Source organism: Miniopterus schreibersii, assembly GCF_964146895.1.
Source record: "Miniopterus schreibersii genome assembly, chromosome: 3".
NCBI classification, from domain to species: domain Eukaryota; kingdom Metazoa; phylum Chordata; class Mammalia; order Chiroptera; family Miniopteridae; genus Miniopterus; species Miniopterus schreibersii.
Genome location: NC_138103.1, coordinates 6182603 through 6204321, shown reverse-complemented (window position 1 = coordinate 6204321; position 21719 = coordinate 6182603). Strand labels below are relative to the sequence as shown.

At 50.0% G+C, this 21719-nt stretch overlaps 2 protein-coding genes across 2 annotated transcripts in view; one reads left to right on the top strand and one right to left on the bottom strand.

Annotated features, from left to right (window-relative positions):
- The window catches only part of LOC308554465 (integrin alpha-D-like), a gene marked incomplete at its 5' end in the record, with an annotated part of 30756 nt that extends 15903 nt beyond the window's left edge, over nt 1-14853 (top strand). The window contains 20 exons of the mRNA XM_081131704.1: nt 390-519; nt 615-757; nt 933-1073; nt 1166-1375; nt 2020-2150; nt 2268-2425; nt 3327-3481; nt 3717-3848; nt 4682-4755; nt 4979-5120; nt 7962-8075; nt 8188-8267; nt 8374-8457; nt 11960-12038; nt 12202-12309; nt 12415-12492; nt 12687-12800; nt 12943-13044; nt 13300-13410; nt 13886-14853. Of these exons, the coding sequence (XP_080987830.1) occupies nt 390-519; nt 615-757; nt 933-1073; nt 1166-1375; nt 2020-2150; nt 2268-2425; nt 3327-3481; nt 3717-3848; nt 4682-4755; nt 4979-5120; nt 7962-8075; nt 8188-8267; nt 8374-8457; nt 11960-12038; nt 12202-12309; nt 12415-12492; nt 12687-12800; nt 12943-13044; nt 13300-13410; nt 13886-13984 (2385 nt within the window). The 3' untranslated portion in view covers nt 13985-14853. The remainder of the gene's footprint in view (nt 1-389; nt 520-614; nt 758-932; nt 1074-1165; nt 1376-2019; nt 2151-2267; nt 2426-3326; nt 3482-3716; nt 3849-4681; nt 4756-4978; nt 5121-7961; nt 8076-8187; nt 8268-8373; nt 8458-11959; nt 12039-12201; nt 12310-12414; nt 12493-12686; nt 12801-12942; nt 13045-13299; nt 13411-13885) is intronic.
- Nucleotides 14854-15162: 309 nt separating this feature from the next.
- On the bottom strand, nt 15163-16304 carry COX6A2 (cytochrome c oxidase subunit 6A2). The gene is made up of 3 exons (XM_081132481.1): nt 16036-16304; nt 15718-15854; nt 15163-15290 (listed from the first exon to the last, which is right to left on the bottom strand). The coding sequence occupies exons 1-3, from the start codon at nt 16106-16108 to the stop codon at nt 15207-15209; spliced, it is 294 nt and encodes a 97-aa protein (XP_080988607.1). The 5' UTR covers nt 16109-16304; the 3' UTR covers nt 15163-15206.
- Between the last annotated feature and the right edge of the window lie 5415 nt (nt 16305-21719).

Here is a 21719-nt window from a genome sequence, read left to right as displayed (position 1 = left end):
AGAGGAGCTGAGTCCCAGCAAGAGAGGAGAGAGGTGTCGGGCTAAGGCTTGACGGGTTTGGATCAGAGGGGAACTCCACAGGTCTGATTGGGATGGATCCCACATGCCTCACTAAGGGGCTAGGTGACAGGGCGTCATCTTGGTTTCCTAGGTGGGTGGTGGCTGCACATTTGGGCCTGAGGGAACCTAACTCGGGGCAGTGGGTGAGAGGTGATGGAGCTGCCGGGGCAGGGGCAGAGGGGTGGACTGAGACGCTAGGAGGCAGGGACGCAGGCTGCTGGGGAGGCTGGGGAAGAAGAATTCCGAATAATGAGTGGAGGCTGGGGTCGCCTTGGAATTGCCCGCTCTCCTCGCTCCCCCTGCTCAGCCCCAGAATCCTTTCTTCCCAGGATGGGCCAGTTCTGGGTGCTGTGGGGAGCTTCAGCTGGTCTGGAGGTGCCTTCATGTACCCCCCGAATATGAGCCCCACCTTCATCAACATGTCTCAGGAGAATGTGGACATGAGGGACTCTTACCTGGGTGAGACAAGGCTTTGGCTGTGAGGCAGGCGGGAGTGAGCTGCCTGGGAGGGAGGCAGGAGGGGGAGCCTTTGTGCTGAGGCCGAGTCCCCTCAGGTTACTCCACCGAGCTGGCCCTTTGGAAGGGGGTGCAGAGCCTGGTCCTGGGGGCCCCCCGCCATCAGCACACCGGGAAGGTTGTCATCTTCACCCAGGTGTCTGGGCAGTGGAAGCCAAAGGCTGAAGTCACAGGGACCCAGGTTGGGTGTGGAGGACCATGAGGGTGGCAGGGTCTCCAGGGGTGGACAGGGAGGAGATGAAGGGGTTTGGGACTTGTGGGGAGAGGTGCTGGTGCCCAGGTAGAGGCAGGACCTGGCCCAGAGGGGGTGCCCCTGTAGCAAGGCAGACAGGGTGACTTCAGGCTCTACCCTCCAGGTTGGCTCCTACTTCGGGGCCTCGCTCTGCTCCGTGGACGTGGACAGAGATGGCAGCTCTGACCTGGTCCTCATCGGGGCTCCCCATTACTACGAAACGACTCGGGGGGGCCAGGTGTCTGTGTGCCCCTTGCCCCGGGGGGTGAGTGGCTGATGAGACCTGGGCTGGGGGGGCCTGGGTGTGGGGTGGACGGGTTGTCCGGGTTGGGGACTGGCACTGTTTTTATTCTGCAGAGGGCTAGGTGGCAGTGTGAGGTCATTCTCCGTGGGGAGCAGGGCCACCCCTGGGGCCGCTTTGGGGCAGCCTTGACCGTGCTGGGGGACATGAATGGGGACAAGCTGACAGATGTGGCCATCGGGGCCCCAGGAGAACAGGAGAACCAGGGTGCTGTCTACCTATTTCACGGGACCTCAGGGCTGGGCATCAGCCCCTCCCACAGCCAGGTGAGGTCCCTGTGTTCACCCTCCTTTTCATTTCTTAGATTCACCTGCTGCCGCCTCCTGTCACTGGCCTTAGCAGGAGCCATGTTCCTCCTTCTTTTAGTTAATTTCCCTGAATTTCGCCAGGCCCAGCTAAGCACAGATTATTTCTCTTCTCTCCTTTGGTTCCAAACAGACTTCAATCTGTTGTGGCAGCTTAGTGGTTAAGAGGTCGCAGGCCCATGTCAAATGCCTGGGCAGCCTGGGCAGCCAGGTCGGCTGCGTGGCTTTAGGCTAAGTTTCCTTAGTTAGCCTTAGTTTCCTTCTATGAAACATTAAATAATAAATCAACTCCATAGGCTTCTGGTAAATATAAGTCAATGGGATGACCACTCGTCAAATATTTGTGAACAAACATACAAATGACGAATGAACACATCTATTATGTTCCTATTGTTATGCTTTTATTTTTTCATCAACCTGCACCCTCATGATGAGTTGGTCCAGGAGAGCTCCGCTCTCTTTATCTGCGGCCCCTGAGGTCCTCACTCTGCTTGCCTGCCATCACTACCCCTCATCTCTTCTGTTCAGTCTCTCCTTCTCAGGTCTTTCTTGTCAAACCTCTCCATCACCTCCCCTTCACTTCTTCTTTTTCCCTCCCTGGCCAGCGGGTCACAGCCTCCCAGCTCTCCCCCAGGCTCCAGAATTTTGGGCAGTCGCTGAGCGGGGGTCAGGACCTCACCCAGGATGGACTGGCAGACCTGGCTGTGGGGTCCCGGGGTCACGTGCTGCTGCTCAGGTGACAACTCCCCACATCCCACCCCACTTGCTGTGTGTCTAATTCACCCAGCTGCCCCTCCCTTGCTGTCTTCCCAGAGGCCAGAGGCCTCTCCTCAGCCCCTGTGTATACTCCCAGGAGCCTGCCAGTGCTGAACGTGGGGGTGGCCATCAGCTTCAGCCCCTCCGAGGTGGATCAGGCTGTGTACCAGTGCCAGGAAGAGGTGCCCACCCCCCTGGAAGCTGGGAGCGCCACAGTCTGTTTCACTATCCACAAAAGCTCACTTGACCATCTAGGTGAGTTTCCTCCAGTGGACTCAGTCCCTCACTCCCCAGAGGCCCCCAGTCCTATACTCAGGACAGAATGGGCCCAGGAATCCAAATCTCACTTGCATCTCCTTTGCTGCTGGTGTTGGGAACCTGGGTCCCCTCTCTCCCCCTTTCTCCCCCCAGGCCTATAGGTCTGTCTCCAGGATCAATCTGGAGTCTGCCACTTCTCTCCCCCACCTAGTCACTGCCTTCCTTGAGGCCACCCTTCTTTTTCCTATCTATACTTGGAGCTGTTCCCACATGTGTTTTCGCACCTTCCCAACCATCCTCCAAAGAGCAAGTACAGTGATTAGCCCTAAAGTGCAAATCTGGCCTCGCTTCCCTGCTCTTCACCCTCAGCTCTCTCCTGGTGTTTATACAGACCAAAGCCCTTCTTCACATGCCTTCAGAGATTTGGCCCCTCCTGCCGCTTCAGCCTGATTCCTCCCAGTCCCCCTTAATCCATATGCTCTCTGTAAGGTGCCAGCCTCCCTCTCCCTTCTGGTTTTAGCCGCTGTTCCCACAGTGTGGGATGTCCCCCGCCCCAGTCTTCACCCCATTGCTGCCCATCCTCAGAGCCCAGACAGGGCCCGTTGGGGAAGGTGTCTCTGACCCTCAGATCTGAGTTAGAGAGCCCTCCATGGTACCACTGAGGGTCTCTTGTGCTGATCATGCTGTGACATATGTCCTATGTGCTTGTCTCCTTTCCTAGACTGACCTTCATAAGGGCAGGCACCGTATCTATCTGTCTTCTTCTGCACATGTATCCCCAGCACCTGGCACAGTTTACGGACCATAGAGACTGCTCATCAAATATTTGTCACACGAATAAATGAAAACAGAATGTCTGAGGTTCTCTCACGTTGTCTTCCATCCTTCCCCGCTTCAGGTGACGTCCAAAGCTCTGTCAGGTATGATCTGGCATTGGACCCAGGCCGTCTGATTCCACGTGCTGTTTTTGAAGAGACCAAGAACTGGACTTTAACTCGAAGGAAAATCCTGGGGCTGGGAGATCACTGTGAAACCGTGAAGTTGTTTTTACCAGTGAGGACTTTGGAGTCTGGGAGAGGGAGGAGGAGAAGGAGGAGGAGCTCAAGGCTAGCCTCTGGCACCCTGTTCCCTGCAGAGTGAGGTGGGAAGGGTGGGGAGACTGGGGCTGGACAGAGGGCAGTCGCGGCCAGAGAACCTGGCTCCACAGCCTGGTTAGGGCACTGTGTGACAATAGAGGAGAAGCCCCTGGGGTGGAAATTAAGGATACAGAGAGTGGGTTCTCCCTCAGGACTGTGTGGAGGATGTGGTGAGCCCCATCATCCTGCGCCTCAACTTCTCCTTGGTTGGGGAGCCCATCCCCTCATCCCGGAACCTCTGCCCTGTGCTGGCTGTGGGCTCGCAGGACCTCTTCACTGCTTCTGTGAGTCTTCCAACAAAGTCCCAGGGATGTGTTGACTTTCATGTATCCCCATGTGCGTAAGAAACTGTAGTAGCTCCCAACTCCTCACCAACCACATCAAGTCCAAAATGCCACCACCCAGTTACTGAGACCCTGCCTAGCATGAACCCTACACAGATCCCAGCTGGTTATCCACTTTATCCCAACATAAACTCTGTAGTTTTCATTCTGCAGATCCTTCCTAACTTTTCTCATTCCTACCCCTGTGCCTTTGTCCATGTTGTATCTCTTATTTGGAAAACATTTTATTCTCTGCACCTCAAAGATCTTAGTCCCCAAAGCCCCAGTCTTATCTCCCTTTCTTTTGAAATCCACACTCAGCATCTGTCTCTTCTCTGGCCTCCTAGTACATCATGGTGACATGCCACGTATCGCATAACTGGAGTCATAGCAATCTGCATGTACCTCTGTGGCTCTCTTGGAATTGCTCCCTTGGCAAGAACCATGTCTAATTCATCTGTAGATTCTACCTTTCCTACCTCTCCAACCCCACCCAACCAAGAACCTATCCCATTATTGATACTTAACAGTATCTGTCAAATAGTTGTTCTAGTGTGAGTTGGATTGGATTTCTCAACTAAACTTTATGTTCCTTGAAGCCAAGGATCTTGTCTTAGCTTTCTTTCATATTCTAACTGCCCCCCTCCCAGCACCCCACTCCTTGCTAGTGTCCAGCACAGTTCTTGGTGCAGGGTATGGGCTCAGTAATACTCAGTGTTGATGAGTGCTCCTAATGAGGGAATTGGAGAAAGATTAAGACATGGATGGGAAGAGAACATACTGTTTTGCTGCAGCTCCCCTTTAAGAAGAACTGTGGGCAAGATCACCTCTGTGAAGGGGACTTGAATGTCAACTTCAGCTTCTCAGGGTGAGCTCTATCTCCTTTTATATCCAGGCACTCAAATTTTTGGGTCTCCCACCCTCAAGATGAGAAGTGCTTGTGATCCCCTTAGGCTGTCGTTCAAACAGAGAAATGATTGGAATGTTATCAGCCCCTAACTCGTGAATTCCTACAGTTCTGCCCCTACCTCTGATCCAATTCCAATCTTTCCAAGGGAGTCTCTCTCCCAGTGCTGTATCTCTTCCTTCAGCCTACAGACCCTGGTGGTGGGAAGCTCACTGGAGCTCAATGTGACAGTGACTGTGTGGAATGAGGGTGAGGATTCCTATGGAACTGTGATCAACTTCTACTACCCAGCAGGACTGTCCTATCGACGAGTGTTAGGAACTAAGGTAAATAGCTCCCTTGGGCTTTGGCTGGCTGCGACCTCTCCCTTGCCCTGGGTTATAGTAGGTTCCTTTTATTTCTCCTATGGTAAAATATAAAACACACATACAGAGAAAAGTACATAAAGAATAAATATAGTTTAATGAATAATATTAAGTAAATGGTTTGGTGTTGATGAACCCCTTTAGCTTTTTAAAAATTTTTATTTTAGTCTGGGAAGCTCTTTATCTATCTTTTTATTCTAAATGATAGCTGTACTAAGTAGAGTAATCTTGGTTGTAGTTCCTTGCTTGTAATCACTGAATATTTCATGCCAATCCTTTCTGGCCTGAAAAGTTTCTGTTGCAATATCAGCTGACAGTCTTATGTGAGCTTCCTTCTAGGTAACTAACTGCTTTTCTAGGTAACTAACTGCTTTTCTCTTTTTGTCTTTAACCTTTGGCATTATAATTATGATGTGTGTTGGTGTGGACTTCTTTGGGTTCATCTAGCTTAGGACTCTCTGCACTTCCTGAACTTTTGTCTTTTTTATTTTTTTGCCAGGTTATGGAAGTTTTCCATCATTTTTTCAAATAGGCTTCCAATTTTTTGCTCTCTCCTTCTGGCACCTCTATAATGCAAATATTAGTACACTTGATGTTGTCCAGAGGCTCCTTAAACTATCCTCATTTTAAAAATTCTCTTTTCTTTTTGCTTTCCAGTTAGGTGTTTTCTGCTGCCTTGTCTTCCAGATTGCTGACTTGATCATCTGTTTCATCTAATCTATTGCTGATTCCCTGTAATGTATCTTTCATTTTAATTATTGTATTCTTTATTTCTGACTGATTCTTTTCTATGTTTTCTATCTTCATTTTTGTGTTTCCTATATCTTTTTAAAAGTCCTCAGTTTATGCACTAAGTTTATGCCCTAAGTTCATGGAGTCACACTAAGTTTGTCCCCTAAGTTCATTCAGCATCCTTTATAACCAGTATTTTGAACTCTGCATCTGGTAGGTTGCTTATCTCCATTTTGTTTAATTCCTTTTCTGGAGTTTTGTTCTGTTCTTTCATTTGGGACATATTTCTTTGTCTCCTCATTTTGGCTGCCTCCTGTGTTTGTTTCTACATATTAGCTAGAGCTTCTATGTCTCCTGGTCTTGATAGAGTGGGCTTATGTAGTAGGTATCCTGTGGTGCCCAGTGGTGCAGTATCCTTGGCCACCTGAGCCGGGTGCTCTAGGTGTGACCCTTGTGTGTGCCTTCTTGTTGTAGTTGAGCCTTGATTGCTGTTGGCATGTCAATGGGAGGGGTTGACCCTCAGGTTGATTGGCTGTGAAGACTGACCCTGACTACAGTAGAGGAGCTGTTGTGCAGGGACTGACTCCACAGAGCAGGATACCTTTAGTGGGGCTCTGGTGCCTTCCCAGTCTGCCCTTTGGGTGTGTTGTCTGTGTTTGGGTGGTTGGGTGGTATCTGGTGTGGTCTGAAGCTGGCCACTGGCTGTGTTGTTGTTCTGGGGCCTCTTGGGAGTGGCTCAGGTGCAAGATAAGATCAGTGTTGCCTGTGCCCTGCCCAGGACCACTTGGTATAAATTACAAAGTGACGTACAGATGGTTGCCACTTGTGCTAGGCTTGGAGGTGCCTAGTAGAGGTTAAGTTGCAAATGGAAGCTGGCTGTCACTAGTGCCAGGCTTGGGGCTGCTTAGCAAAAGGTATAGGGCATGCCGAGGACAGATGCTGCTTGAGAGATTTTAGGAAAGTCAGAAGCATGTGCTAAGACAGGCCATTTGTATGGAAAAACCACTGGAACTGGCTTGGGTGGGCCCACAAATTGGTGGGATGGGAGTTTCAGGGAATCACCAGGGTGGGGCAAACAGTGTTAGCCAGATTGATGGAGACTCAGACTTGGTCCCTACCTGCTCATGCAGGCTGGGTGTGGGGGAGGGCTCAACTAAGGAACAATAGCTTCTATTTGGGAGAAAGCTGCCCCTTCAGTCCACACCCTGAAACCAAACAATTCAGTTCCTCTCTGTATGTCCCTGGCACTTTTTGAGCTACTGACCTAGTGCTGGAGGTCAGAGCAAGTGAATCTGTCAGCAAGTAAGTCTGTACATTGGCCATTTAAGAGGAATGCCTGGGACTCCAGTATCCCTCCATCTAACTCAGCTACAATCCCTTCTGGTTTCCACAGCCAGAAGTTAAGGAGACTTCTCTTCCTGGCACTGGAATGCTAAGCTGGGGAGCCTGGTATGGGGCTGGGGCACCTTGCTCCTCAGGGGGGGACCTCTGTAGCCAGGATATCCCTCCTGATTTTTGACTACCACACGTGGGTATGGGACCAACCCGTTCCATGTCTCTGCCCCTCCTACCAGTTTCTACATGATTTCTTCTGTATAGCCTTAGTTATAGAACTTCTATTCAGCTAGTATTTAGGTGGTTCTCAGTGATGGTTTCTCAGTAGTTTAGTTGTAATTGAGATGTGGTTGTGAGAGGAGGTGAGCACAGAGTTTACCTGCTCTGCCATCCTGAGTGGGAGTCTTCCTTTAGTGCCTTTGTGTGTAGATCTTGTTTAAGAAATATTTCCCTCCTCCAAGGTAATGAAAAAATATTCCCTTATATTATCTTCTAAAAGCTTTATAATTTCACCTTTTGACATTTAAGTCTTTTATTTGGAATTTATTTTAATGGCTGGAGTGAGGCAAGGATCCAGTTTTGTTGTAGTTTGTTTGTTTTTTGTATGGGCCAATTTTCCCAGGATCATTTATTGAAAAGTCTGTCCTCTCCCCTACTGTCTGTAATGCCACCACTGTTATATACCAAGCCCATACATGCACATGGGTAACTGAATTCATTCTCCTCCTCTGGAAGCAACCCCATCAGCGCCCACTGCACCTGGCATGTGAGGCAGTGCCCACTGGGAATGAGGGCCTGAGGAGCAGTAGCTGTAGAATCAACCACCCCATCTTCCGAGAGGGCAGTAAGGTCAGTGCTCACCCCCAGATCCTCATCACCCTTCTCCCTTGTCCTGACCCACTTCCTTCCTCAGTGCCCCATAACCTTCCGTCCCCTCATTCTTTCTTTCTTCTTCCCTCAGGGCACCTTCATAGTCACATTTGATGTTTTCTACAAGGCCGCCTTGGGAGACAAGTTGCTTCTGAAGGTCAATGTAAGCAGGTGAGCCCAGGCCAGAGATGGTGTGTCCTTCACCCTTCAGTCTCCTGTACCAGCCAGAGACTCCTCTCTTGGTTTCCTTCCCAACTGGGCTCCTCTCTCCCTCTAGTGAGAATAATAAACCTACAACCAACAAGACTACCTTCCAGTTGGAGCTCCCAGTGAAATATGCCGTCTACACAGTGATCAGCAGGTGAGTAATCCTTGGCCCTTCCCTTGGACCTCTGACCTTCCTCCAAACCTAGTCCCTCCCCCTGCAGCCCAGCCTGCTCTTTTGAGGATGGGCATCTAAACTAGTCCCTCTGATTCCTCACATGTAAATACTTGTGACCAGCCATATGTTTATACCACAATTCCACACACAGACATATATTTTTGTTGCACTTTGCTTTATTGCACTTCATAGATACTGTGTTTTTTACAAATGGAATGACACGAGGTTTGTGGCAACCTCATGTCAAGCAAATCTATCTGTACCAATTTTTCTAACAGGTTCAGATGATGGTTAGCATTTTTTTTAGCAAGAAAGTATTTTTTAATTAAGGTATGTTTATTTTTTAGACATAATGCTATTGCACACTTAATAGACTACAGTGTTAATGTAAACATAACTTTGATATGCACTGGGAAACCAAAAAATTCATTGGCTCACTTAATTGCAATATTTGCTTTATAGAGGTGGCCTGGATCTGAACCCACAAATATCTCTGAGGTGTGCCTGCACCATAATTCTTGCTGCTTCTCTGACAAATTGGCCTGCTGGCGGGACACACACACCTTGCTGCTACTGTGTGCTACCCCCTCTCTCTCTGAGATGCAGCCTTTCTTTAACATGAAGCCAACCCTACCCTTTGTGCTAAACACAAATGTGCTGAAGCTAAGCTACTAGACTGAGACTGAGACTTTTCTAAGCACTCAGAAGTGGGAACCTGTGCCCAACAGGATATGGTTTTTCACCACACAGAGGAAAGAAAAGGTCAAGCTTTCACAAAACGGAGAGGAGAGCAGAGATGTGATAAACTGTTGGGAAGGCCAAGGCAGGCCACAAGAAAGGCAATGTAGGGCCGCTCAGGGTCCTGAAGCTGGAGGAGGAGGGCAGGCCAGGCTGGAAGCAGGGCAAGGCACTCCACATACCTGGCTAAATTCCGGAGGCTTAGAGAGTTGCTCAGAAACTTACAATGTTGCCACGGGACAGAGTTTGCTGCCCAGGTATGAATTTTAAGGGTTGAGGGATCAAACAGTGTCGTTGCCCTTCCCAGCTCCATGTGTGCATTTCCCCTTCTGTCCATGGGAAAACACTAAACACACCTTGCTGCTACTGTGTGCTACCTCCTCTCTCTCTGAGATGCAGCCTTTCATAAGTGCTTACAGTTACATATACTTATGATGTGCCAGGCATTATTTTAAGTATTTTACATGTGTTTGTGTTAATTAATGCTTCTAACAACTCTATGGTATAGTTATTGTTACTCTCTGTTAACCAACAAAGAAATCAAAAGGTTAAAAAACTTGCCCTGTCATTCAGCTGGTAAGTGGCTGAACCAGGAATCAAACCTAGACAGCTTAGAGCTTGTGCCAATGGCCATACTACATACCTCTCTAAGAATTGGGAAAGCTGAGTGAGTTACTGAAATATGAAAAGAGATTTAGAACTAGAAGATTTTAAGGTGAGAAAACTGATGCAGAGAGAGAAAGGGTTGGATGGGGAGCAGAGAAGAAGACTAACAATACTAAAGGAAAAAAATAAATTCTAACATTTATGGCACTTTACAAACCTCATCACAACTGCATTTTAGGTTGGCACTATTTTTATTAGCATCCCCATTTCAAAGAGTAAAAAACTACAGGGCTTCAGAAACGTTAAGTAGCTTCCTTTAAATTACTCAGGTAGAAAGTGGTGAATCTGAGATGTGAACCCAGGTGGTCTGGCTCCTATGTTCTTAATGATCAAGCTGACAGCCACGTCTGTTGGGGAACTGTGGGGTCTATAAAGGCAAGATTTATGATGGGTTAACTGTTGAATCTCCAGAGCCAAGCACACAGCCTGACACAGGGTAAATGTTTACTGAAGGAGGCCATGGATGGATGGATGGATGGAAGGATGGATAGGTGGATGGATTGACAGAAGGATGGATGGATAGATAGGTGGATGGATGGATAAGTGAATGGAAGGATAGGTGGATGGAAGGATGGATGGAAGGATGGATAGGTGGATGAAAGGATGGAAGGATGGATGGATGGATGGATGGATGGATGGATGGATGGAGGGATGGATGGATGGATGGATAGGTGGATGGAAGGATAGAAGGATGGATGGATGGACGGAAGGAAGGATGGATAGATGGAAGGATGGATAGGTGGATGGGTGAAGGATGGATGGAGGGAAGGAAGGATGGATAGGTGGATGGAAGGATAGAAGGATGGATGGATGGATGGATGGATGGATGGATAGATGGATATGTGGATGGATGGATAAGTGAATGGAAGGATAGATGGATGGATCGATAGGTGGATGGAAGGATAGAAGGATGGATGGATGGATGGATGGATGGATGGATGGAAGGATAGAAGCATGGATGGATGGAAAGCCACCTGCAGCCAGGAACATTTGTGTCCACTCCATGGGCTTGTGTTCATGTGCCATCTTCCATCACATTCATTTAACTGTCCCAAGATAGTCACATCTATTTTCTTTATTCCCATCATGGAGGGGCTCATGCTCCAATTTCTCTTGAGTGACCCAGTCACCATCCTTTTGTGTGTCCTTAGTCTTATTTGTTCTGACAATAGCCTTTGTAAGCCTCACCTGAAGCCAACCATGTATCTGCTAGAGCAGCGATTTTCAGTCTTTTTCATCTCATGACGCACATAAACTAATTACTAAAATTCTGCAGCACCCCAAAAGATATGTTTTTTGCTGACCTGACAAAAAAAATAGATATAATTTTGATTCATTCACACTGGATGGCTATTGTTGTGTTGGCTGTAGTCATTATTTTATTTTTCAAATATGTCCCTATTGATTTCAGAGAGAGGAGGAGAGAGGGGGAGAGAGAGATACAAACATCAATGATGAGAGAGTCATTGATCGGCTGCCTCCTGCAGGCCCCCCACTGGGGATCGAGTGCACAACCCGATCTGGGAATCGAACTTCGATCTCCTGGATCATAGGTCATTGCTCAACCGCTGAGCCACGCCAGCCGGGCTGTTGTCTTTTTTTTTATTTGACAGTCTAAGGGAAAAGAGGTCAGTGCCCCTGCATGTTTTAAAAATCCGTGCAGCACAGCAGTTGAAAATTGCTGCTAGAGAAAGCAAATCTACAAAAAGCACACAAACACCTTTTTTCCCATGGGAAATGTTTAAATGTTATGGGAGGTGATGTTTAAGTTGGGCCTTTAAGTGAAATTTTCCAGAAGGGGAGTGAGTGAGGACATTCTGAGCAGAAGAAAGAGCCTGAGCAAAGTCGTGGGAATCTGAGAGCGCCGAGTACCAGGGAACAAGCTGACAGTTCTGGTGAAGAAGGCAAAGGACACGGGGGCGGGGAGGGGAGCTGACTCTGAGGCTGCAGAGGCTGTGAGAACCCCTGTCATTTCCCTGGGCCATCTGCTGGGCCCAAAAGAGCCCTGGGCAGCAGGCTGGGGCATGGCTAAGGATGGTCCTGGGCTGTTTTTCACCAACAAGGCTTCTTTCTCCAGGAAGGAAGAATCCACCAAGTACTTCAGCTTTTCAACTTCTGATGAGAAGAGCAGGAAAGAAGCTGAGCATCGATATCGTGTGAGAGTCCAGGGAACATTCATGTCTGCCCTCCCATGGTGCCACTAACATTGAAAGTTGGTGGGAAAAGATGGAGACGAATTGAGGGCTAGAGCCAGAAAAGAAAGAAGTGGGATTTGGGATGCTCCAGGGACCACAGTAATGTTGTGTCAATTTTCTGCAGGTCAGTAACCTGAGTCAGCGAGATCTGGCCATCAGCCTTGACTTCTGGGTTCCCGTCCTGCTTAATGGTGTGACTGTGTGGGATGTGTCCATGGTGGCTCCCTCGCAGGTGCCTGCCTGACTCTCCTCACTGTGCAGGGTCTGATCCCAGTGCCTCATACCCTCTTACCAGTGACATTTTCATCATTCTGTGGCTATTTCTTTCTCTCACTAGAGTCTCTCTTGTGTGTCAGAGATGGAAGCTCCCCAGCATTCTCACTTCCAGACTCAGATTCCATGGAGTCTTGTGCTGGTGAGAAAGGCCCTGGGCTCCCATTGCAGGACCAGTTGCTCACTGGGGAACACAGGGAAATGCAGTGCTAGGTTGCAGAGTTATATGTATGCCGTATAATTGTTAGTTAACCTATTCCTCACCCCTATCTGACACTTTCTCTTGTGGTTCCTAAGATAAGACCCTTCTTAACTTCATTCCTCTCCTGTCCCTAGAACTGCTCCATTGCTGACTGCCTGAGGTTCCACTGTGACATCCCCTCCTTCGGCATCCAGGAGGAACTTGACTTCATCCTGAAGGGCAACCTCAGCTTTGGCTGGGTCAGCCAGGTGTGTAGGCCCAACAGCACAGCCCCTCGCCCATATCAGGCGGTACCTGATATGTCTGTGCCTGGCCTCAATCAAGCTAGGACATTTCTCTGACTCTGAGCTTTCCCAGGGCTAGTTCCCAGCTCTCCTGCTCCCTTTGCAGACGCTGCAGAAGAAGGTATCGGTCGTGAGTGTGGCTGAAATCACGTTCGACACATCTGTGTATTCCCAGCTTCCAGGCCAAGAGGCGTTTTTGAGAGCCCAGGTAGTGACTGTGTGGCAGGCAGTCTCCAAGTTGAAGCCTCTGGTGCTAAATCCGTGATGCTGGGTGTGGGGCTCACAAGCCTGGAGGGGGGAAGGATGAAGGTCCCTGGGCAGGACAGTTGTTCCTAAATCCATGGGCGCTTCTCTATCTCACCCCTTGGAGTTTGGCCTGGGAAGCAGGGGAGGAAGTTAAAGGTTGGAGAACCTGGGAAGAGTCTGGGACAAGAGGCCTGATACTCTCTGACCCCCAAATCAGATGGAGATGGTGCTGGAAGAGTATGAGGTTTATGATCCTGTCCCCCTCATTGTGGGCAGCTCTGTGGGAGGACTGCTGCTGCTGGCTCTCATCACAGCCACACTCTACAAGGTGAGTGTTTTCATCCCACACTTGACACCACCACCATCTAGCCAGAGCTCCCACAGACAGGGTGGCAGAGCAGGAAGAACTCAGACAATGAAATCAGGCCGGCCCGGGTGCACATTTCAGCTCTCTCTTACTGTTTAATGTCAGGCAAGTTGCTCAGCCTCTCTGGGTTTGTTTCCCATTTGGAAGTAATAATAATGCCTACATCACAGAGTAGCTGAAGCAAGACAGAAATGAGGGCAGGGTATGTTCATAGGCCTGCCTGGCCACAGCATCTATGCTTTTCTGCTCTAGATTATGTGCATAACCACTGTTTTTGGAACACAGTAGATACTCAAAACATGATAGCTGTTTTTCGCATCAGTGTTTTGGCACAAATACAAGTCAGCTTAGTTCCCTTCTCTCTCAGCTTCTTCCTCACGCCCAACTTTCTTCCCTGCCCTCTTACCCAGATTTTCTGATTTACTTCCCTTCGTAGCTTGGCTTCTTCAAACGTCGGTACAAAGAAATGCTGGATGGGAAGCCCGAAGACACTACCACATTCAGTGGGGAGTCCCCAAATTTGCCTTTGTCCTAATAATCTACTTCTCTGTTTATCTCTACCCCCATGGGCTGGCCTTGCCTCAGCCTATATATCTACTTCCATGGGAATACCTTCTGCATAGATCTGGACCGGCCTGAGCAACATACCAGGTGCTATACTCCCTTCCCAAGGCCTTGCTAAACTTCTTCAGTGATAACCCACTTCTTACTGAGGCAGGCATGATGCCAGCATGAATTTTCTTATGTATGAGAATTGCCACATTAAGCGAGGATGTTCATAATATATTTTCCTTGTGTGAAAGAGCTCTAGTCCAGGGCCTGAGTGCTGTTCTAGGAAGGGTTGGGTGAACCTGTTTGTGGGTATAGAGAACGTCCTCTGTTTTTCTCAGGTGACTGAGGCCTGTGATGGTCTTAGTGGTGCAGTGAGTAGTGTCAGGGAAGGAGGCCAAAAGACATTTTTTATGTGTGTTGGTACTGGGTTTCAGCCCAGGCTTCACGCTCCTTGGCAATGGACAGTGAGCAGACTGTCTTAGAAGGTGAATGAGAGGTCCAGAGCTGGTTTGAACCAATGACCCCCTTGAATGGGGTCTCTAGAAGCTAGGAGAGCCAGGCTTCCTGATTTCCTAGACTAACACAGAAGACCCATCAAAGGTGCTCACGGAGAATGACTGAAATAGTCTACACTCAGAATCAGGTCATGAGCCGGGCTCATGTGGCTCAGTGGTTGCGCACCCACCCAAGAACCAGGAGGTCAGGGTTCTAGATTCCCGGTCAGGGCGCAAGCCGGGGCTGGTGTCTCCCTCCCCAGCAGGGGGCGTGCAGGGGGCAGCCGGTCAGTGACTCTCATCATGTTTCTGTCTCTCCCTCTCCCTTCCTCTCTCTGAAATCAATAAAAACATATTTAAAAAAAGTGCTACATTGAGTCTACATTCAAGCAATTAGATTGTTAAAAAAAAAAAAAATTAGGTCCTGAGCCTCAGGACTGTTGAAATCAGGACTGTTTCCAGTTAGAATTCACAGATCCACTGTGGAAGCCTCTACAGCCTAGAGCCGTAATTACTAATAGGCGAGCCGGTGGGAAAGAGAGTCCTCGACCCCCCAAATCAGGCTGGGGAGGGCACGCACTGTGCGCATGCGCGTGCGCCAGGCGGCCCCCGGACGCTCCGCGGGGTCCCCCCCCCCCCGCCCGCGGGCCGCACAGAGCCGCCGAGGCACAGCTTCCACATCTTTATTGAGCGCGCGCCGCAGCTCGGGCCTCAGTGTCGCTCGTAGCCGGTGGGCAGAGGGTTGACGTGGGGATTGTGGAAGAGAGTGTGGTTGCCGTCCCCCCAGGAGAAGGGCTGCGGACAGAGGGGGGAGGGGTCAGCCCCGGGCCCGCGCCCCCGCTCCCCGCGCCCCCCGCCCCGCGCGGAGCCCAGGCCCCGCGCCCCCCTCTCCCCGCGCCCCCCGCGCCCCCGCGTCCCCCGCTCCCCGCGCCCCCCGCCCCGCGCGGAGCCCAGGCCCCGCGCCCCCCTCTCCCCGCGCCCCCCTCTCCCCGCGCCCCCCTCTCCCCGCGCCCCCCTCTCCCCGCGCCCCCCGCGCCCCCGCTCCCCGCGTCCCCCGCCCCGTGCGGAGCCCAGGCCCCGCGCCCCCCGCGCCCCCCGCGCCCCCGCTCCCCTCGTACCCCGCTCCCCGCGTACCCCGCCCCGCGCGGAGCCCAGGCCCCGCGCCCCCCGCGCCCTCCTTGCTCCCCGCGTCCCCCGCGCCCCCCGCGCCCCCGCCGCTCACCTTGGTGCGGATCCGCAGGTGGTGGTAGGGGACGAACTGGGGGCGGTCGCTGTGGCCCGCGTGCAGCCAGCAGTTGAGCGAGCAGAGGGCCACCCCGGGGAGCGCCAGCACGTAGGTCAGGAGGCGCCAGGTGCCGGCTGCGGCGGGGACAGGCGGGGGTGAGGGCCGGGCCGCGAGGGCCTCGGAGGGGCTGGGGCTGGGGACCCGGCGGGTGACGGTGCCCCCAGCGCCCTGGGAGGCCCTGGGAGGCCCTGGAGGCGGGAGGGGGTGCAGGTGCGCAGGGCGGGGGAGCCGCGGGGCCGGGCGCGGGCCACTCACCTCCTGCCCCTCCGTGGCCTCCCTGGGCCGCGCTCGCCAAGCCCCGGCGCAGGGTCCTCAGAGGCAGAGCCATCGCGGCGACAGCAGCTGGGAGCAGCGGCGCTGTCCTTTCGCTCCCCTTCACTGTGGCCTCGGCTCCCCTCCCCTCTCTGGGGGCCAATCACCTGCTGAGTCTGTAACCGGGCGGCTATTTTTAGGGGTTTTCTATATTTAAAATGAAGCCTGACTGGCATGAGGTCCTTCTCCCCAGACAGCTGCTGTCCTGTGCCTCTTATTTTGGTAAGGGAGCGTTTTAAATTAAAATACAATATGCCATTCTTTCTATAGGTGCAGGGAACTATTTTGTATAATGCTCTGTTCCCAGTGTCTGGCACACAGTAGGCTTTTAAAAAATGTTTGTAGAATGAATTAAGTGTCCTTTTGAGTCTCAGTTTCTTAAATCCGTAAAATGTATAAAAATTTCTACTTTAAATTATGTTTATGAAGTTTAAATAAAGTAACATAGGATATACCAGCTTAGAGTCTGGCACATAACAATAGCTCAATATATATATTAATCCCAGTTCTTTGCAAAGAATAGAACTCATTCCAAGTAGGTTTTAAAAGGTAAGCAGTTGAGAATCTTAGGTAGCTCACAGGATCTCCAGGGAGGCCTACGATCTGCACTGCCGGACACAAACCGGTCTGGGCCCGCTGCAGTGAGACACCACAGTTCACACAGCTGGACACCGGCTGCCAGAAACTTCACTGGTGCTGCCCTGGAAAACCATTCTTCCGCTCTCCCCCATCTTGAAAGCGGGTTCTTGATGAAGCCTGCATCCTTGAATCTGAGAATCATGTGGGCCCCCACTGGCAACGCCTAGGCCATTGCATGTGCTCTACTTTCCAGAAAGTCTGGGTAATTGAGTTCTAGTTTCTGCCTTAGGGAGGCAGGAATTGTATCCTGGAAGAGTATTCAAAAGATTCTGGGCAGCCACAAATATGACAAGTGTCTACTGCTAAGTATGTCATTTCAATGTGAAAAATCTAACTTGGAGGGAAAAGTTACATTTTCTCCGGTTGGACTTTACTGCTGAGAAGATGGGGCCCAATTTCAGTTAAAGTTACTTGGCATCTTCCTCCACACACAGCCCCCTCAAATCCCCTCTCTACTTACGATAAGGCTCTTTGAGAAATAAAGAGGGGTGTTTTACCTGAAAAGGTACTAGGTTCCCCTCTCTCCACTCAGAGCTGTTTGTTTGTTTTTTAAAAAATATATTTTTATTGATTTCAGAGAGAGATAGAAACATCAATGTTGAGAGAGAGTCAATGATCTGCTGCCTCCTGCAGGTCCCCTGCTGGGGATTGAGCCTGCAACCTCCAACCGGGGCATGTGCCCTGACCAGAATAGAATGGCAATCTCCCGGATCATGGGTCGACCTTCAACCTCTGTGCCTTGTTGGCTGGGCTTCGATCAGAGTTTTGTTGGTCATTGCCAAACAACTCCCTGGAGGTTCCCATTCCTTTGTCTCAGCTTGGAAGTTCCCACTAAGAACTTTGCTTGATGGTACTTGGTGAATGTCCTGAGGGCTGCTAGCATCTGCTGCTGCTGTCACCTTCTTGCGTTGCCCCTGCCTCAGTTCCCAGAGACTTCTATTTAGGACGTCTGCGCTTTCCTAGGCTGATCCTGGTCTTGTCTTAACTGCCTTTGCGTAGAGAGGGTGCAGAGCTGACTTCTGCAGTCTCCATAGTCACCATTGTTTTGCCAGTTCTCTCCCACACTATTACTTAATTAGACTGCTGCGAATGCTTCCAGTTAGGTTTTGCTTTGCTTTAGGCAGAGGGAAGAACAAACTTACTAGTTGTTACCCGGTGGGCAGCATGCCAGCCCCTTTCAAGCCTTCCTCGGTGGTGGTGAAGGGTGTGGAGGGATGCCTCTGTGTCAGTTTCTCTGTGCCTCTTCCCTGGGATGCTGCATATCCTGAGCACATTTTCCAAAGCAGAGAGAAATCCAACATGTGATCTACTAAATATAAATTTTATTTATGGGGGCTCTAGGGCAGTGTATTTGACCTTGGAATTGTCCCAAAAAGACAACTGATTGATGATACAGGACATAGTTAACTACAATGAATGGAAAAGGGAGTTGGAGATAACAGAATCAAGGCAGAGCCCACCAGTGGGCTAATGATAATAGGATTGTGGGGTCTAAAAAGAGGCTGTTAGCTCCCTCGGCCTTTGGAAGGAGACAGAAGCTTGATAAAGTGGACACCTATCGTTTTGTGTCATCTGCCCAGCATACCCATGCTTTTCTCATAACAACACCCTGGGTTTTCTTTGTGAAATCACCCCAGCCCCTCTCAGTTTTCAGTTCACAGTTCCCCTGGGGTTGACTCCTTCCTCCGGTTCCAAGAGGGGCTGCGTGATCCAGGCCTAGCCAATCAGAACATTCTGTTCTCCTGGCCGTAGTGAATGGTTTGGGAGGGGCACAGGACCATGGGTCTCAATTTTGGGACTTTTTTCTTGGACTGTTGAGACACAGTACTTCAGTTGCACTTGGAGTTGCAGGAGCTTCAGTTGAAGTCAATTCTGAAACCATTTTTCAGAGCATACCAGAAAGGTGGAGCGAGATCTAGACTTGTTAATATAATTTGAACCCCTGGGTCAAGGTATGCTGGAATTACCCTAGGTACCTTGGCTCAGTGGTTAGAGTATCAGCCAGTGGACCGAGTCGTCCTGGGTTCGATTCTGGTTAAGGGCATGTACCTCGGTTGCAGGCTCGATTCCTAGCCCTGGTTAGGGTGAGTGTGGGAGGCAACCAGTTGATGTGTCTTTCGAACATCTCTCTGTGTCTCTCTCTGTCTCTCTCCCACTCTCTCTGAAAAGCAATGGAAAAAATATCCTTGGGTGACGATTTAAAAAAAAAAAAGTACCAGAACAGTATTGAGAAAGATCTTAGACTTTCCAATTACATAAGATAACAAAAAGCCAGTTTGAGATGGGGTTTTAAATCTTAAGTCTTCATTAATTGCTAAATATTTTCTGTGAAACTATAGTGTATCTCTAAACTTTCACCAGCAAATTTCCAATTTCTGTTCCCCTGTACTAGGATCCATGTTGAAACTTTTTTTGGTCTTCTTTGGTGGATATGATGGCTATAAATGTCTTTAGTAAATGTTCTGGAGTATATATGGTTTTCATGAATTAAACTTAATGGGCACTTGAAGTGAAGGGGACTAGTATTTATTAAAATGAAGTCAGTCAAATAAATTCCACATGGAGATATAAGCCAATTTGCTAAAGGTTAAATGGTTGAGTCTTTGTACTTTTATTTTCTTCTTCCATTTCATAATAAGATAGTGTTATGCATCAAAATAAATCTATATGCTGAGACCTGATTTCTCTGAAATGCGTATCTAATGCTGGGGACATTGAACACTTTAGCTGAGCCAGGCACACCTGTGCTCGTTGGCCTCACCTGCTGTAACTCCAGCCCAGGCTATAGTTGTACTGCAGGCCAGAGTCTGAAGTTGCTTCTCCCATGTGAGACCTTCATCTCACAGCCCATGTGCTGTACTCACGAGGCCAGCTTGTACGTAAAGAAGTCCTAAAATGGTGGCTTATTAATCTCAGATATTTTCTAAACCATATTTTGCCACCACAAATGCTGATTATTGAAAATACCCTGAAGGTATTCTCACTCTCACTGATGCTGCTGAAAATCTGATGAGACCATCCTGGCAATTTGGGGTAATTTCATTACTACAAACAAATGTGGGGATGAAATGCCCTGGACCCAAGTAAACAGCACTGTGTTCAGTCACTTTTCTCTGTTATCACTATAGAAATAACTACCAAATCATTGACTGGCAGGCAAAGTGACCAGGAAACAGATCAGGTGCAGTCACTTTTGTGATTGCTTTGGTTAACTTTCCAAGTGTGTTCACACTGTATCTTGGGAGGACAACAAGGATAAAAGAAACCTGAGTCAGCATGAAAAACCCCCAAGTGATTCCTTGATTTAACTAAATACTAAGCGCCTCCTGTGAGTCAGGCACTGTACCAAAGTCTGGGCTGTCCTGGAGCTCAGTCTACTGGGGGAGGCAGACATTGATGAGACATTCACAGTGTTCACAGGACCTCTGCAGCAGTTACCACTTCAAATGAGATAGAGTTTGGGAAAGCTTTCAATAGACTGGGGCTCACTTGATAATTAGGACACAATTAGATGACAGAAAAGGGGGAAGGGCACTCTGGGCAGTTGAGAGAAATAAAACAAGTGCAAAGGCACAGAGGTGTGAAAGCCATGACCAGTAAAGCTGCAGCGAGTGGTAGGGCAAAGCTAAAGGGAGAAGCTGGGTGGGTTGTGCTGAAGCACTTGAACCCTGTTCTGCAGGCCAAGTTGGGGAGTGGGGTGGGTGGCAGGCATGGCTGTTTTTAAGCAGGGGAGTGATATCAGATTTAGTATTGGAGTCTTGGGTTTAAGGAAGGAATCTAACTAGAGGATTATATGGAAGAAGAACCAGAAAGCAGAGACTGGAAGAAGGGGAGGCCGATTAAGAGTCCTCTGCGATAATCCAGGTTTTTTCGGGTGGGAGCACGTGGACCTCTCTGCAGGGCAGAGTGGAGCAGAGCAGGGCTGCCTCGCTCCAGGGCCAGCTCACTTGCTTTGACTGCTGTGCTGAACATGGAGCTGTCTCACAGCTGTGCTGCTCTCACAAGGGTGCTGCATCACAACTGAGCTGTTTGCACTGAATAAAGTTTCCTTCTTCACCGCACCCCAAATTGGAGATTCCTGTTCACTTTGAATTGGCACCAATGACCATTAGGTTGACACTGATGAATTTGCAGAAGCTGAAGCACATAGATTCCCTTCTCAGTGGAAAGCTGAAAGGGGCAGAGAACATGCTTGTCCTTCCACCTTTGATGATACCAATGTGCTGGGGGTTGGGTTGGGGGGTATGGAGGGTGCACCACCAAAGGGGCAAAGGGGCTGGGCAGAGACGTGTGTCCAGGCTGCTGTTGTTGGCTGGCTTTGACCCTGGGGGCACACCCCCAATCTCCGGAAGGGCCATGGGTGGTGTTTCAGAGGCCCCAACCCCAAGAAGTATCACCCCCAGGGGAACCCAGGGTCTCAGAGATGCAGAGCTGGAAATGGAGGCCGCTGAGGCCCCTGGTGAGCAGCCTCCACACTCCTCTGGGAAATACTGTTCTCCAAAAGGGGCCTGGGTGTGGGTGAAACCATGTATGTGGGGGTCTCCCTTCCCACCCCACCCTGACTGGGATGTGGAGGGTCCCTGGCATCCCCACCCAGCCTCAGCCAGGGGGTGCTACATGCCCAGCCTTCCGGGCTTGCTGGTCACTTCCCAAAAGCAAGCAGCCACCTATATGCTGGCCTTCCCAAGAAGGGAACAAAGTGGTCAGAGCAGCGGGCACAACACAAGGGCCCTAGCAACCGCCACTCCATCCCAGCAGGAGTGCGAGAGGAAATGGCTGGGGAGGTCTTTCCTGCAGAGGTTTCAGGGCCAGCCCAGGGCAAGGGGCTCCCTGCCTTGGCTCCCCCAAGTGCTCCAGGGAATTGAGAGTGAAGGGCAGGACTCCAGCATCCCCCAGTGCCAGGAGGCAGTGCTGAGTGCTAGGGTTTGGGGCCTGTGTCCCTGGCTGCGAAAGATTTCACAGATAAGGGATGAGAGAGTTGATTTTAC

What these genes read in the sequence shown, in the direction of transcription:
- COX6A2 (XM_081132481.1), bottom strand. Translation starts at nt 16,108, where the DNA reads ATGGCTCTGCCTCTGAGGACCCTGCGCCGGGGCTTGGCGAGCGCGGCC. An exon ending in AGGCCACGGAGGGGCAGGAG is followed by an intron (nt 15,855 to 16,035) that starts GTGAGTGGCCCG and finishes TCCCCGCCGCAG; the next exon opens with CCGGCACCTGGCGCCTCCTG. An exon ending in ACCTGCGGATCCGCACCAAG is followed by an intron (nt 15,291 to 15,717) that starts GTGAGCGGCGGG and finishes CTCTGTCCGCAG; the next exon opens with CCCTTCTCCTGGGGGGACGG.